The 17,566-nt window shown below is 45.7% G+C and overlaps 1 protein-coding gene across 1 annotated transcript; it reads left to right on the top strand.

The window, feature by feature from the left end:
* The first annotated feature begins 5,933 nt into the window (after positions 1 to 5,933).
* Positions 5,934 to 13,889, top strand: LOC128351724 (vitelline membrane outer layer protein 1-like). Its single transcript, XM_053311490.1, has 5 exons — positions 5,934 to 6,254; positions 7,946 to 8,066; positions 8,214 to 8,405; positions 12,314 to 12,417; positions 13,344 to 13,889. Exons 3-5 carry the CDS (start codon positions 8,235 to 8,237, stop codon positions 13,633 to 13,635), a joined length of 567 nt encoding a protein of 188 aa, XP_053167465.1. The 5' UTR covers positions 5,934 to 6,254; positions 7,946 to 8,066; positions 8,214 to 8,234; the 3' UTR covers positions 13,636 to 13,889.
* The last annotated feature ends 3,677 nt before the right edge of the window (positions 13,890 to 17,566 follow it).

Here is a 17,566-nt window from a genome sequence, read left to right as displayed (position 1 = left end):
TCACCCCTGTAGAGGTGAGTAGAGGCTGTAAGTTCTACCTTAACCAAATGGTTAGGGTCCATGACAATGGGGAGATGACAGGGGTCCCCACCCACAGAACACCATCCTGATCAGAGCAAAAGACCAAATTGAGTGTGTGACCAGCATCATGTGTTGGTCCAAAGACCAACTGGAAAAGGCCCACAGTTGTCATGGCTGCTATGAACTCTTGAGCCACTCCCGACAACCCAGTCCCAAAATGAACATTGAAGTCCCCCCCCCCACTACCAACCTGGACCACTCAGCAACCACGTCCGTCAGCTCAATTAGGGACTCCAATGGGCAGTGGGATGATTGGTACATCAGCAAAAGTCCCAGTTTATCCCTGGTCCCTAGTCTTAGGTACACACATTCATTATAGACCAAATCCTAAACAGGGATCCTGGTAAGGGAGATGGTATACTTATAGACCACCTCACCTCCCCGCCCACGTCCTCTTACCTGCTCCACCATGGAGTAACCCTCTGGGAGAAGCTGGGACCAAACAGGACCACTAGCCTCTCCTGACCAGGTCTCTGTGATACATACCAAGTCAGCTCCTTCATCCATGATCAAGTCGTGCATTACCTCAGATTTATTGTGAACTGCCCTGGCATTACAGAGTAATAAGGTGAGGTTCTGTGGGTGGTTAGCATTGCTATCCAAGGTCAAAGAGGTGGTAGGCCTGCTGGAAGCGGCGATAGCAATTAAATTTCTGAATTCCTTTCCCCTATAATGATCCACTGGCCTACGAATGCCATAACTTCATCGATTACCCACTACCACTGGTATAGCTGTCCCAGGGTTGCTGTATCTGGCAATGTAGCCTCTCCTGCTGTCTCTGGATGCAGAGGCTTGAAATTTGACTTCCATGTTCATGGCGCAGACTGGAAGGCCAGAAAGCAACAGAGGGAACATGCATGAGCAGAAATAGTTCTATTTTATTCTGCATTTTAAGAAGGAGGTAGTGGAATGGGTTTCAGAGGAAGGCAACAAAGATTATCAGGGGTCTGGAAAACAAGCACAAAGATTGGACGAACTGGACATGTTTAACCTGGGGAAGACTGAGCAGGGAGATGATAACACTCTTCCAATACCTGAACCTAGACGAAAGCAAAGACTTGTTCTCTGCTGCCCAAAGGGTGTGGTGTTTTTGGTTAACCCATTCCTTGATCCTGGCCAACTTTTGAATGAGGCTTTGGTTATTTGTATTCCTGTCCTGGAGGTGGGGCTAACAAATAGCAGCACGAGTACTGAAAAGCAGTCTGTATTTGCCTCTCTGTAAAGGTAAAGGTAAAGTGTGCTGTAAAGTTGATTTTGACTCCTGGAGCCCAAAGAGTCCTGTGGTTTTCTTTGGTAGGATACAGGAGGGGTTTACCATTGCTTCCTCTCACGCAGAGACGATGCCTTTCAGCACCTTCCTATATCACTGCTGCCTGATATAGTACCAGTGGGGATTAGAACCATCAACCTTCTGCTTGTTAGTCAAGCATTTCCCTGCTGTTCCACTTAATACTACCAATTTCAATTAACTATTAATATTCCTGATTCCATTCCACTGCCTTGTCCTTGCATACCACAACTCTTTTCTTTTGATTCTGCAAAGGGCAGGACTAGATCTAATGAGCTTTCGTTACAGGCGGGCAGATTTTGGTAGAACATTAGGAGAAACTTCTGAACTGCAAGAGCTGTTTGATAATGGAACCCAATAACTGGGGGTAAATGGGCTCATCCTCACAGGAGGGCTTCAAGGAGCGTTTGGACAGCCATCTGTTGGTGATGCTCCCTAGCTCTAGATTTCCTGTACTGAGCAGCAGACTAGATTGATGGCCTCTAAGATTCCTCCAACTCTATGATTCTATGAATTTTGTGGTTATTTTTACAGTTGCTCACTGGAGATAAAACTTTCTTGCCAGACACCCTCAAGTGAAGGAACTGTTAGTCATTGCTGAAGTTTCTTTCTTTTTTCCATCCTGGATTATCCTGAGAGAATTGCTTACTGTTTATTGTGGCCTGTGAATAGGACTCCAAGTTTAGAGGATTGTATGCAAAGTATCTTCTGATGGTGCCCTTCCTGTGGATGGGCCCTGGGTGGTTTATCAGGCAGCAGGAGAGCTAGCGGGCCCCTGCAGTGATTTTTCCCTCAGTGTCATGGGTTGGCTATGGTGGGCTTAGCTGGTAATGAGTACTGGCAGCTTTCAGCACATGGCAACTGGACCACCATTTTGTCACTCCAGAGAAACATTACATCTGGGGCACTATGTGGGAATAAAAATGGCCACCCCAGCTAGCCTGGAGAATACCACTAGTGGGAAGGAAGGGGAAAAATGTAAAGGGCCCAATTGCAGTGCAGGTGTAACCATGTGTTGGTCTCTGGAGTGAAATAGGAGAGGGTTACAGAACTGGTGCCTGAACAGGGACCAATACTGAAATGAATTTAGTGGCAATTTAACCCTCATCTGGATTTTGGGGTAGCTTTCCAGCCTCAGCTGTGTAAAGCTGCATAAACAAGCAAAACACTGAACTCCCAGCTATGCTCTTGTTGTCCAACTCTTACCTGGATTATGGCACATGAGGCATCCATAATCATGGCCCCTCACCAGTTATGATATTTATATTATTAATACAAATATGACACAGGGTAGAAAACTACTCCCAAATAAATAGACTCCCTATGATGGGGTGGAATCTCTCCCATTCCCATGTTAAGTTAATTGGGAGGAAAACCACCCCAGAAATGAATGTGCTTTCTATGGTGGGGTGGTTTCTATCCATTCCCATTATAAGTCAATTGGGAGAAAAATCACCCTGGAAATGAATGGACTTTCTATGTTGGGGTGATTTCTATCCCATGGCCATTTAAAGCCATTTGGAATGACAGAAAACACCCTGTTTCTCTTTGGAAACTTCAGTTTTGCTTGCCTTTGCAAGCTCAATTGACCTTGAAAGACCATAGTGTCTGAAAAATAGTCTGAGAGACTGCATAATTCTCTGCTCCTGAGTTCAGAAAGATGAAACCAGCCCTCTCACAATGTTAGACCTAGTATTTGGAACAAGTTAATTCAGAAGAAGAATCTGACCTTACAGAAGCAAGGGATTTTTGCCTGCAGAATAAAGCCAAAAGGATCATAACAGCAGCAACCACAATGTGTCAGCTCCAGTAAGCCTGGCTTCAGTGGCTCAGACATTCACAGTATGTCTCTGGTCTTTCTCCATTCCTCCTGGTGGGATACAGCCCGGAAATTGGGGGTGGGTGGGTGGTGAGACTGGAGATTGGTTCCAGGTGGATAAAATGAGAAGATGTAGAGGTGGGATGTGTGGCACTGAGCAGTCTGCTGAACCTCACTCACCTGCCAGTGAAGATAATGGGTTATAGAACAAGCAGAAATGACAAAAAGTTGTCTAAAACCAGTGCATCACTGGCCCAATGTGTACATCTTCTGTGAGCACACAGGGATAGCGTGTGGAACAAACAGAGACACCATCACTCCCTCACACCAGAAAGGGGGAAGCAACATCAGGAGACATAGGAGTGGTGCAGGGTCGTGACATGCCTCAAAGGCCTGGTCAGAGTGAATGATGCTGTTCAAGCGATGGGAGGAAGCTGGGCAACAGCAGAGGCCAGCAGATGCTGGTGTAGCAGCCGGCATGCACAATGGTGATGAGGTGGGTTTTCTGACACCTGAGACTGCCCCAGAAGAAAGTGAGGAGCTAGGCTTGGGAAAGAGCAAGATAAGAGTGGGTAAGGAGATTCATCAGGAAAGGACAGGGATGGAGACACGAAATGGAGGAGGAAGTGGAAGGCCTTTGAAGGGATGTGCGGGTGAAACAGAGGTGTTTAGGGATGCATAGATTGGTGATGAGGTGAACAGTGCTGAGGTGGGTCCTTTGTCCTCCAGTGAGAGGCCAGAACAAGAGAAGTTTAGTCCAGCAGGTAGCGAGTGAAGCAACTCCCTCCCCTGCAATATGAGAGAGAGGTGGGAGGACCATGGTAAATACAAACACTGCCTGAAGTCCTGGAGAGTTACCACCAGCCAGAGTCAACAATGTTGCTCTAGATGGACCTATGGCCTGACTCAATAGGCAGCAGCTTCCAAAGTTCTGATGGAAGGGAAGGACCTTGACCTAACTGAACTGAAAGCGTATCTTGACCTGCTAGTCCTGGCTGGTGTGTTTCATACCAGTCAGGGCACTGTAGTACATTTGGGGCCTTCCTTCTTCTGTGCCATGATGCAGCTTAGATGGTTTGATTTGAGGACATCATAAGTAATCTAAGGTTTGATGACAAAGCCACACGACAGAAGACTGATTGCCATGCTGGCACCATCAGAAGTATCTGCACTTTCTGCTGCAGCTGCAATCACTTTAGGGCGGACTTATGGGGGAGTAGAAACGCCATGGAAGCTGGGGTGGAGCCATGATAGCGTGAACGGGTTCAAAGAACCAGAGCCACCATTGTCAGGGGCTGCGCCTCGTGTCCCAGCCACGCCCCCTGTGCCTGACGTCAGATGCAGGGTGTGTGGTTCTGCTTGCAAATGGGGCTGCATGTCCCATTTGTGAGCAAAATCCGACCAGCACTGCATTTGCAGCATGGCCAGGAGCAGCTCTTTAAGGCAGTGCCTTGAATGTAGTTGCGCCACGAATGCAGCGCTGGCTGGATTTTGCTTGCAAATGGGACACGCAGCCTCATTTGCAAGCAAAACCACACACCCTGCATCTGAGGTCGGACGCAGGGGGCATGGCTAAGGGGGCTGATGGCGGCGGGCAGAACTGGGGCTGCCGCTGGCCTCTCTATGCTACTGCATGGAAGGGAACATGTTTCTGTTAATTCACTCAGAGATTTCCACTCTAAAAGCCTTCCCTCAATTAGCTCACCATGCTGAGGATTTCAATCAGGTGTCTAACCTCCCCCCGCCCCCCACTGTTCTCTAGTATAATCCTTTTCTCCCTGTGTTGTATGGGCTTTTCAGATATTTTGGATTGGGACCTAATACACCCAAAGCAAGAACTGTACTCCCCTAAACCTACCCCCCGCCATACACTTGGTAAATGCTTAGCGTTTGATAGGGCAGCCCTTTGGAGGCAGATATTCAATGCAAATGATGAGACGTGGAGCAGTTAAGAGCACAAACACCACAACAAAGGAGGCTTCCGTTGCTTGCAATTTACGTAACTCCTGATGCAGACTGACTCTTCACCGGAAAGGCAACTCTCACCTGTTTCTGGGAATCAAAAGATTTGTTAATCTATTTAGCAGTGGTGTAAACACAGACTTTATAAGGCTAAGGGAACATTTCATCCACTCTAGTTTTGCTCAGAAACTCCCCTTCAGGGGTAAATAGCAGTTGTGAGAGGTGCCAGTTGTGACCAGGGAAAGCCATGTATTCTTTTAGAGGGAATTTGAGATGAAGTAAGAGAATCTAGAATCAATTGCTTGGTTGGAACAACAATTTCTCTTTATATTCTGAGGCTTATATTTGGCAACGTTGCCCTTTCCCCACACTTTGAAGATGATGACACCATCCCTTTGTCTACAGTCCAGTACTTGCACGTGCACACTTTATGCCCCCCCTCCGATGGTATAGGGCAGCAGTTTCAGACTTGCTGCAGCTGCTAAAGTCGCTCAAGGCTCCTGCCTGCTCCTCATAGCTGTTCTGACCCTTGCTGGTCTGAGGGCTGATGGTTTGGACACCGCGAAGAGGACCTTCTTTATGCTTTGAGAACCCACCAAAATCCCAGCTCCTCACACCTGAAACCAATTCCTGTTCGGTTCTTCTTCCCCAACCTTCTTCCCCCACTATTTTCAAGGGCCCTCATCCCATTCCACACACTCCCTGGCAACGGTTGCCTAGCACACATTGGCTGGATTCTCCTTCTGTCACAACATAGCTCAGAGCCATGGTAGAGGCAAACAGTTAAAGCTACAGCAAGGACCTCATTTGAATGTGCACCCCCACTGCACCCAAATTAGACGAGCTATGAAAAGGGCCAAGGCAAGACTTTTAGTGCATGCCTTGGCACTGTGGGCTGCAGTTTCTATTTAGAAAAAACAAATCAAGGCTCACAGAGCCAAGGCACACATTAAAGGCGTTTTCTTGGCCTTTATTGTAGCAATTCTAACAGAGATAACAGAAATGCCTTGGACGTGCTCCGCTTTGGACACTGGAAAAGAAACAGCCCACATTCTCAGAAATTCTGAACTGTTTACAGGAGTCTATCAAGTTGCTTAGCAATTGGTAAGACGCAATGTTTATTCAAGATAATAAAGGATCCATTCACTTTCATTTGCATTCTAAATGTATTTGCTGGTTCCAAAGTGTGATCTAGCCAAAATTCTTGGCCCATCTATTCTTATATTCTTCTGCTATGTTTCTGAAGCTAGATCTAGGCTGCATTCACACATAGCACAGAACTGAGGGTCCAATGGACCCGTGGCTCCCCCCCCACCCCCAGCGCACCTGTCTGCATTTGGACGTAACTGCCAGGACCTGAACTGTAGTCAGGGAGACAGCAAAGAGGATGGGGAACTCGCTGCCCAGATGGGTGAACTGGCTGCCGGGGATTCTTCCTTCTCATGAAGGACAGCTGCAACAGCGAATTGGAATGGAGAGAGGGAGGACCTTCCCTCAACTCTGGTCTTGGATAAGGCTGCCTCCAGTTCAGTAGTCGGACATAATGCTGCTAAACACAAACCTCAAGTCGGAGCAGCAAGGGTTCAAACGGGAGTTTGGGGAGGGAAACCTCAGGTCACTTTTTGAATGGGACAGAGGTTCCATGCATTCAGACATACAAGAAATCTAGTGGGGCTGTGCATTTAGGGGTGGTGGTGGAGGGAGTGGTCATTTTAAGAGGAGGAAGGCAGGTCTTAACCTTCCCCTCTGTTGCTCCTCTGCCATGCCCTACTTGCCAGCGTGACGCTTTCCTATTAAGAAGCCGCGTTGTCTGCTTTGAAAAGCCACATCATGTGGCTGCTTCTTGTTTGGGAACAGGAAGTTCCCTTTTCCCAGCAGCCCATGGGTGGTGTCGGCATGTAAATGGCGTCTGCACATGTGCAGACACCATCTTGAGTGGTCAGCAACACCATGCTGACCACTCAAGATGGCATCCGCACATGTGCAGATGCCAGTAAATGTCCCATTGCCGCCGCCACCCACGGAATGCTGGGAACAGAGAACTTTCTGTTCCCAAACAAGGAGCAGCCAGGTGGCATGGCTTTTCAAAACAGACAGTGTGGCTGCTTAATATAAACAGTGCTGCACTGGGGTGGGGAGCAATGGAGGGGCAGGTAAGACCTGCCTTCCTCCTGTTAAAGTGACCCACTCACCCCTGCCAAAATGATTCAGCTGTGGCAGCTTGAAGCATTTCGGTGCCTCAAAATAGAGGTGCCAAAACGCTTTGTACACATCCTTAGTTTCCACCCCATCACTTCAGTTGTTTAAACTAAGGTTCACACATCCTCAGTATGTAATCACAATTGCTCCTTCCCTCCCCATACTTAAGATTGTTATTATGGTAATTCTAAAAGGGGCAGTAGAAATACTGAAGGTGTTTGTATAATGGCCAAGAGAATGTCTGCTCAGTCGCCAAGACAAGGGGAAGATAAATTCTGGTTGATATTTGACCCCACAAGAGATCTAGCCCAATTGCCCTGACCCTAACTCTAAGCTATTCAGAAAAATCAACCTGTTTCTCAAGTTGCCAAGACACTGGTTGATATCCAGACTAAATTACTCATAAGTAGTCCCATTAAATTACTGGGATGAGTTAGTCATGTCCCATTTACTAATATGTAATTTATTCTGGATGTTAGTCACTAATTTAGTGGCTGACAACCACTAATTTAATAATTTAGTCTGGATTTCAGCCTCTGTAGTGAAGGTTAAGGGAGTATACTGTAATGACATTGCCTCTCACTTTAAATTCGAAGGGTGTTTTCTCCTAGTTGCCGTGGGCTTTGCTGTGGACCCTGGCAGAGATGCAGCCCCAAATTCCAGGAATTTCAAACTGTAGTCTAAAGTGAGCCATTCTGCTTATTATGAAAAGTTAAGGTAATCACACTTTTTTTCTATGTTGAAAGTTGAATGAAAAGTTTGAAAAACAAGATTCAGGGGATGTTTGACCATGGGAGACCAGCTAAACGTCCTGGGGTATAAATTCTCAAGACTGTTATTCTTCCACTATGTTTCTGCAAGCAGATCCAGAACAGATTACTTCCCATGGGTTGGTCAGTCCGAACTGTGCTCTTCTTGATCATCTCATGCTCCCTCTGGGATACAGAAGGCCGAGATTTTAAAAGCATCCTCTTGGTGCCAAATGGAGGACAACATGGTGATTGGGGGCTGGCACAATTTTGTCTTAATGGTTATGCTCGTGGTTTCTCCTTGAAGGTAAGAGTCTCCCCTAGATCTCTCTCCCCCCCCCCCAGACACCCTGATGCTGGGTAACTGATAAAATTGACTGCTCTGAAGTGTCTTCCCTCTTTTCTTAGAAAATAGTTGTAGAACTCATAAGAACATAAGAACAGCCCTTCTGGATCAGGCCCAAGGCCTATCTAGTCCAGCATCCAGTTTCACACAGTGGCCCACCAGATGCCTCTGAGAAGCCCACAAGCAAGAGGTGAGGGCATGCCCTCTCTCCTGCTATTGTTCCCCTACAACTGGTATTTAGAGGCATCTTGCCTTTGAGGCTGGAGGTGGCTTGTAGCCACCAGACTAGTAGCCATTGATAGACGTGTCCTCCATGAATTTAGGAACATAGGAACTTAGGAAACTGCCATATACTGAGTCAGACCATTGGTCTATCTAGCTCAGTATTGTCTTCACAGACAGAGGCGTATCTAGGGAAAATAGCGCCTAGGGCAAGCACTGAAATTGCGCCCCTTGCCCAAACGTCTGACACCCATCTTTCACATAACTTCACCATAATATCAGCTGAAAAATGCAAGTCAAGCTCATTAATCTTTTAATATCTCAAAAACTATTTAGCAGTGGATGTAGCCAGACCAAAAAATGCTGGAAAAGTACAAATTTCAGTATGCTGGGGCTCATGAAATACCCAAATACTATGTGGAGGTGTACTTGGAAAACTAAACAGAAGTGCCTGTCTAATTCTCTACTATGCATTGTAGCATCACTGTTACATAAGTTTTAAAAATAAATGGAGAATTTGACTTTTCCCAGATGCTCAGAAAATACTTAAGGGATATGCAGAGTAAACTGTGTCACTACTTGGAATATATTCTAGTATTTCAGGAACACAGTTAAAATGAGAGAAAGGGAACAAGAAACTCCCAGTGAGCCTTAATACTAAGGATTTCACACTGATTCAAAGGCAAACTCACCATTAATAGCCATATTATTAAGATATCACATTTAACACATTTATCACAAGAAGCAAAGTAAGAACAAATGAATACAATCCTAGCTCATAAGCTTCAGCTCAGTATTCACAAGCCCCGATTCTCTGTACATAGTTGCCAAACTAAGTATGTGTACAGCGACATATTATATTAATTTTTTTTAAACCTATAGCCCCTTCTGGGAGCTTCCTAAAGGCCATGGGGGGTGTCTGCAAAGGTTCCCCCTCCCCCACTGGCCTCGATTGTCTCACAGGGACCATTTGAGCATGTGTGGTGGCCATTTTTTAAAATAAATTTTGTTTTTAAAAAATGGCCGCTGAAAACAAAATGGCCACTGCTCATGCTCAAATGGCCTCTGCAAGGCCTGGCATGGCCTAGGGCCTCACAGAGGCCATTTGAGCATGCACTGTGACCATTTTGTTTTCAGTGGCCATTTTTAAAAAAATTAATTTTAAAAAACTCCTGCCCCCTTTCAAGTGGCGCCCGGGGCACGTGCCCTCCCTGCCCTACCCTAGATAAGCCCCTGTTCACAGACTGGCAGCGGTTTCTCCAAGGTTGCAGGCAGGAATCTCTCTCAGCCCTATCTTGGAGAAGCCAGAGAGGGAACTTGAAACCTTCTGCTTTTCCCAGAGCAGCCTCATCCCCTGAGGGGAATATCTTGCAGTGCTCACACATCAAGTCTCCCATTCAGATGCAACCAGGGCAGACCCTGCTTAGCTATGGGGACAAGTCTTCCTTGCTACCACAAGACCAGCTCTCCTCTACTTAGAATTTGCCTAAGCCCCTTTTAAAGCCATCCAAGCTAATGGCCATCACCACATCCCATGAGAGAATTCCATAGATTAATTATGTGCTGTGTGAAAAAGTACTTCCTCTTGTGGGTCCTGAGTTTCCCAATTTTCCGTTTCATGGAGTGACCCCTGGTTCTACTATTGTGAAAGAGGGAGAAAAACTTCTCTCTGTCCACTCTCTCTACTTCATACATAACTGCATACACTTTGATCATGTTTCCCCTTAGTTGCCTCTTTTCCAAGAGAACCCCAGATGCTGTAGCCTTGCTCATAAGGAAGGTGCTCCAGGCCCCTGATAGTCTTGGTTGCCTTCTTCTGTACATTTTCCAGTTCTACAATGTCCTGGGGCAGGGCGGAGGGGAGGGCAAGAGGGAGTGGGGCAGGGGGAGGGCAGGAGAGAGGAGCAGGGGGAGGGGGAGGGCAGGAGAGAGGATCAGGGGGAGGGAAGGGAGGGCAGGAGAGACTGGGGCAGGAGGGTGAGAGGGAGGGGAGGGTGAGAGAGAGGGGAGGGAGGGGGAGGGCGGGCAAGAGAGAGTGGGTGGGAGGGAGGGGAAGAGAGGCAAGAGTGTGGGGCAGAAGGGAGGGAGGGAGAGTGGGGCAGGAGGGAGAAGGGAACAGCCAGCTCCAAAGAGTGCTGTTGTCCTCTTCAGACATTGGTTGAAGTCAGACATAACACATAACTGGAGTTAAAGAGGGCAGAGGTTGGAACTCCAATACATCAGGATTTGTGAAACCAGAGTTTAGAGCTGAAAGGAACCGCAGTTTGCCTCACCAAAGTCTGACTGGAACCTTGGTTTGCAGTAAGGTTCACCGCCAAGACTCCTGATTTGGCTGCCAAAGCATTACTTCTGAACCCAGATGCCACCATAACCACAGTCTCGTGTCATAGGAAGCTGCCATATATTGAGTCAGACCATTGGTCTATCTAGCTCAGTATTGTCTTCACAGCCTGGCAGTGGCTGCTCCAAGGTTGCAGGCAAGAATATCTCACAGTCTTATCTTGGAGAAGCTAGAGAAGGAACTTGAAACCTTCTGCTCTTCCCAGAGCGGCTCCATCCCCTGAGGGGAATACCTTCCAGTGCTCACACTTCTAGTCCCCATTCATATGCAACCAGGGTAGACCCTGCTTAGCTAAGAGGACAAGTCATGCTTGCTACCACAAGACCATCCATTTAAATGCCCTTTCCATGCCGAGCTCAAAACCTATCTTGCACACCAGGAAGTCTTCCAGATAGAGAGATAATAATTATTTTGGTGCTAACAACTGTTCCTCCTGGTTCGTGCCAGGCCATTAGCATGGTGATAGTAAGGTGGGAGTGCCCAGCTTTATCTGAGTTCCTCTGAAGATGGTTAGTGAAGCTAATCCTCTTGTCCAAAACAGACTTTGCTATTCCGTTTTTGCATGATCATGTTTGGCATGTCCCCTTCAATCTCATGGCCAATTGCAGCTGCTCTGCTGACATGTTGATGCTTTGCCCATAGTCTGGCCGTGGAGCTTGCTGGGATTAGCCTTGGTGGCCGAGCAGCAGGGAGGGGCTCCCCTCTCCTGGAACTGGAGGTTGCCAGACAGTGGTTGGATGAATGTCTGTGGTGCAGGACGGGTTCTCCAACCTCCTGTTTTGTGTTATATTTGACTTCGGCCAATTATGTTACACCTGCATTCAGTAGAACATGCATTTATTTGTGAGAGTGACTGTAATGTGTTTGTTTTAAAAGTGAACCTGGATACAGGCTCCCTGAAATGCAGGTTACCGACTGGAAGCATACAGCTGTATCTATGTTCAAAATCACATATGAATAATTATACCTGCATACAGATATGTACCTGTGTACATTGTACACAGATTGTATGAGTGTTGAACACAACATGTAAATAGGACTTGTGTGAGATTGGTTTCTTTTACAAGGGAAAACACTGGAGTCTTTGAGGGGGAAATGTTCATCTAGAAACTAGTTGCTAGGGTTAGTTAGCGCTAACACTATTCAATTGTTGACTTAGCCTGGCTAGTAGAATAGTGTTCAATTCAGGTTGAAAGCTGTTGGGTACTAGTAATTCTCACTGAAAACATTATGCTTTACTCATGCAAAAATGTGGGTTGTATCATAGCCACAGCTGTATCAAATTTCTTTATTATTTCCTCACTAGGTAGAGCAAACGCAATCTTGTTGGTTTCTCTGTGATAATACAGCCCTAAATGGCATCCGTCTGCACTGTGATGACGGCTCAATAATTGAGTCTGCAGTTGCACCGTGAGTAGCTTTGTACTTCCTCATCCTGTTTGTCTTTGTTGCTAGGAATGTAGTGGTGTAAGAGGCTGGGTTTATAACACTTACGATAGATTAGACCAGCACCAATTAAAGGTAATGACAGAATCTGGTTTGCTCTGAGCTCTTGGACTCAAAGCGTAGATATTCTACGCCCTTCCTAGTTTCCGACACACCTTCACAGGACCCTAAGCTGCAGGGAGTAAAAAAATGAAGATAAAAAGAGACTCCAAGTATAAGTGTAAGGTTCAAGGCAATCATGATCCCACCCACACCCAGGTGGAATATTCCAGTGGGGAAAGACACAAAAGAAGCTGCCAATGATCCATCTAGCTCAGTATTACACCAGGCCTGCTCAACTTAGGCCCCCCCAGCTGCTTTTGGACTACAGCTCCCATAATCCCCAGCCACAGTGGCCAATAGCCAAGGATTATGGGAATTGTAGGCCAACATCTGCAGGAGGGCCAAAATTGAGCAGCCCTGGTCTACACTGACTGGCAGTGGCTCTTCAAGGTTTCAGGAGGCAGGAGCTAGACTTTCCCAACCCTACCTGGAGATGCCAGGGATTAGACCTGGGACCTTCTGCATGCAAAGCAGGTTTCAGTTTGAGATTGAATACCTGCCAGGAAGAACTAACACCTGTATTTTTGTTTTCATTTCTAGCTTTGTGGTTTAGTAACTAGCCCCCCTGCCCTGCCCCAAGGGACATTATGACAAGATAGTATGGGGTACAGGGCCAAGGTCCCATATCCCACCCCATGCCCCATATCTTACGATGGATGAAGCAATTCATATTGCAGTTGAGATGAAAAAATAAGATTAAATAGTGCCATGGGCTCACATTTGGAGAAAAAAGAACAGTTATTTTTATATAGTTCTGAGACCATTATCTTCATTGTCATCTCTGGCAGGTGGGGAACTTGGACGACGGTTCAGTATTGCCTCAAAACCAAAATGATCTCTTTTGCTTTGAGAGTGCAAAAACCCCAAGGAACCTCTGATGATACAGCAGCCAATAACATCCAGTTCAGCTGTGGCAATGAGTCTATTCTGACAGGTCACGCAGGTGAAAGGGGGAGTTTTGGTGCATGGAGTAATCGCTGCTCTGTTGGCATATGTGGGATCCAGACAAGGGTGGAAAGTTCCCAGGGTCTTGGTGATGACACAGCACTTAACGATGTGAGGTTCTACTGCTGTGGCTAAACCATAAATGTTTCAGTCTCCTACAGTGTAGCTGCTGGTGTTTCCACGGCTATGTTGATCTGAATCTTAACCATAATATAATCTTGAACTTAAAAAAAAAACATGTTTCTTTTTAAAATTTGAATTGCTTGACTCTGCATGTATAGCTGAGGATGGGTCATTTCCATGGGTCATTTCCATGTAAGTGTTTTTTAAAAAATAAATCACATTCTCAGTTACTTTTGCTGCTTCTAACAGCTAATCAGGTTCCATCACTGGCATCTTCCAATTATAACTGAAATGTAAAAAATAAATTTCAGATGTATTTATTTATTTTTATTTATTTTTACATTGTATCCCGCTTTTTGTCTGAGGAGTTCAGAGCACTGTATATGGTTATTTCCTCACAAAAACCCTGTGAGGTAGGTTAGGCTGAGAGATACATGACTGGCCCAGAGTCACCCAGTGAGTTTCATGGTTGAATGGGGATTTGAACCTGGGTCTTCCCAGTCCTAGTCCAACACTCTAACCATTACATTATGCACTATTATACACTATTTAACAATTCAGATCTGGATATCAATTTCTGATCAGAGAATTTGAGTGGTTTAGTTCATAGAATAGATTTGTCCAGAGACAGATCAATGCCAAGCAGATCAAGACTTCAAGACATATGATCCTGGGGAGTGTTCATTCCAATGGTTCCCTTCAGAAACAAATCCTGTTTTATCCAAAATGTTGAAATATAGCATATGGATTACAAAACAACAATTTGTTTACAAAGAGATTATTTTTAAAAATGAGGGTATCAAAAATGGATTAACACCCAATATAGACTGAATATGAGCCATCAAATAATGAAACTAAAATCTCAGGGACCACTAGAGAATAAGAAATCCCAGCTACAAGATTTCTGAATAGAAAAAGTAGGGATTCAGATGAAAATACACATTATTTAAACTTGCTTTGGGTGTTCTCCTGAATGAGATGCCTGAAGCTTATTGATATTCTGGCCACATTCGCATGTAATGTGAAACCGCAGTTAATCGGGACAATGGTTAGGACTCTGATACATCCAAATGCATGCAACTGCAGATTCGCAGCGAAAGCAACCTGAGATTTACCTCGCCAAACTCCAGCTTGAATCTTCAGTTTGTAGTGAGTTTCATGGCCATAACTGGAGGTTTTTCGGCAGCAGCATTATGTCCAAATGTGAATGGTGCCATCACCATAGTTTTGTTCATTTCCTGGAACCGTAATCATATAGATGTTGGTGCAGACCCACCTGGGATCACACCTGCTCCATGCCTCCGGTGCTTCTTGCTTGCCACCTCTCCGAGCATTCACCTCACCCCTGTCTCCGATCCAATAAAGCAGTTGCTCGGCAACAGGGATGCCGCCATATCCCATCCCAAGCTTGTCAGCCTGTCAAAAAGCAAAGTCACGCAGGGGCACGCCCTCTTCACACCCTGTCCCTTGCTCCCCACTCCTAGCAATCAGGAGAGAAAGGGGTTGGGATGACAAGACAGGCACTCCATGCTTTGCTCTCTGAAAATGAAGCAACAAAGATATATGTTCATAGGCACATGCACTTGAGGCTGGAACATAAGCAGGGCAACCCCATTAGAGTGCTGGGATGGCAACATATAGCACGGCAGTGTTACCCAGGATTGGGTTTATAAGGCAGCCCCAACCAGGAATTCTCAAATGGCTATAATCCATTTTTTTTGTACAATGATGTCAGGGAAGGGGGTTCCAATCCCTTCCACTTGGGGGAATGTGTGTAGTCCCTAGGCTTACTCATAAGAAGGGCTGGGCAGAAGGATCAGCATTGCCAACCTTGACAGGTGAGATTTCTCCTCTGTAAAGATGATGGATGTTGTTCCTGAGAGGACAGCTTCACTCATGAGAATATAAGGCCATGGGGATACCCCTTCACAGCTCACAAGAAGAACCGTCTGTGGGGGTTCTTGTGAACATGTAAGTGTGAAGCAGTCACAGATATCATTCAGACGGCTAACTTCTGAGACAAGGAAGCATTTTTATACATTACAATAATATAATATAAAGTGGCAGCACCTTATATTAGGGGGTGTTTGATAACCCAAGCTACACCACTAATTAAAAATAATTTATTTTTTATCATCATCGTCACCCATCATCATCATCATCATCATCATCATCATCATCATGCTGCTACTTTTCAATAAAACAGTTTTCAAGGCAAAGTTCACTTATTTTAGGGATGTGCCTGGAACTGTTCTGGAGGTGGCAGGGGTGTTCACTTAAGGGTGGGGAAGGGTGCACTCACTCCTCCTGCTGTATGTCTCCCACTGGCGCTCCATTGTTCTAAAGCCCCTCAGGGTGGCAGTGTTCCTCCCCTGCCGCCCCGTTGCCCCCATCAGCTGGAAGTGTCCAGAAGTACCAGGCATGCATGCACCCATTGCGTGCGCCCATCTGCTGTCATGCACATGCGCGCCCGGTACCTCCGACCACTTCTGGCCAATGAGGGCAATGGGGAGGCAGGAGGAATGCCGCTGCCCCGAGGGGCTTTAAAACAATGGAGCACTGGCAGGGGAAATGCGGCAGGAGGGGTGAGTGCACCCTCCCCCACCCTTAAGGGAACACCCCGCCACCTCCGGAATGCCGAAATGACCCAGGTAGCCGAAACGTTTCAGAGGCCTCTATAATGGCCTCCGAAACGTTTTGGGCTCAAACCTAACTTATTTATCTAGATATTGATCCAATTTGTATACCACTCCAACTTTATTAATTATTTATTCATTTGATTTCTATACCTTCCAGAAATGGCTCAGGGTGGTTTACACAGAGAAATAACTTTCATCTCTAGGAGGTTTTGGACCTGTCAAAAACCTACATATTGTAGGTTCAACCTACATTTTGTAGCTCTGTCCCCAAGGGGCTCACAATTTAAGAAGAAATACAAGAAAGAAAGAAAGATAAGTTTATTAAGTCATTGAGCAGCAAACACTTACAAAAAACAAAACAGTACACATTTTACAAATAATATAACAGAATCTGGCCATGACAGAGATAATATCATTATCCACATTTGTTAAAAGATAATTTAAATAAAATTCATCAGACCGGCCAGGCAAATTATCTAACATGGGAGATATAAGTCTTAAACGGGGTTCACTATAAAAATCACAATGAAGGATAACATGCGAGGTGGATTCTATAACCCCTTTACCACATAGGAAAAGTCATAAAGATAGTGGAACTCCCTTAAATCTGTCTTCCAATACTGCTGTGGGAAGAACATTTAATCACGCTAAAGTGAGAACTCGTCGAAATTTAGAAGCAAGCACCACATCAAGATACTTAGCAGGTTTAAAATTAGTAGCTTGACTCCCTAAGTATAAACCATGCTTGATCCATGCAACTTCTTGTTGAATTTCTATATCCAGCACACGTTGCTTAACTAACTTCCTGGCTTGCTCAATATGAGCAACAGCCACTGGAGGGGGCACCACGCTGGGCTGAATAGGGACAATTGTTCTCCCCCTCCCTAAACATGACACTGATTTAAAAGGCATCTCTTTGCCCAGTTCTAACAGGTGATGGAGTCCTAAAATTTTATTTGGCCAGTGGACAAATCTGGGCATGACCTTTGCGGTGGACCGAGAGTGTTCAGCTGTACCCAAGAGTGACATAATACTCTGTGCACATGCATAGAGAAATAGAAACCTCATTTCCAAGAAGAGGTCAATCAATACCTGGTACAAAGTTTATTCCATATATTGCTCTTTAAACAAAAAAGTGTTACAGTCAAAAAGCAAGTAAAGGATGGGGAATTCTTTCTTGCCTCAAATGTTGTAACTTGCCTCTAGTGTGTGCAAGAAAAAGTAGTACATAAATGAAGTATACAAAGACATGCACACACACACACACACACACACACACACACACACACCACACACACACACAC

This window comes from Hemicordylus capensis, chromosome 3 (genome assembly GCF_027244095.1).
Source record: "Hemicordylus capensis ecotype Gifberg chromosome 3, rHemCap1.1.pri, whole genome shotgun sequence".
NCBI classification, from domain to species: Eukaryota; Metazoa; Chordata; class Lepidosauria; order Squamata; family Cordylidae; genus Hemicordylus; species Hemicordylus capensis.
The sequence above is the reverse complement of the archived record's forward strand: the minus strand, read 5'-3'. Positions and strand labels throughout refer to the sequence as shown.

Coding starts and splice junctions, on each gene's coding strand:
- LOC128351724 (XM_053311490.1), top strand. CDS start 8,235: ATGGGTTGGTCAGTCCGAACTGTGCTCTTCTTGATCATCTCATGCTCC. Junction 8,406..12,313: donor CTCGTGGTTTCTCCTTGAAG/GTAAGAGTCTCC, acceptor TTTCCTCACTAG/GTAGAGCAAACGCAATCTTG. Junction 12,418..13,343: donor ATTGAGTCTGCAGTTGCACC/GTGAGTAGCTTT, acceptor CATCTCTGGCAG/GTGGGGAACTTGGACGACGG.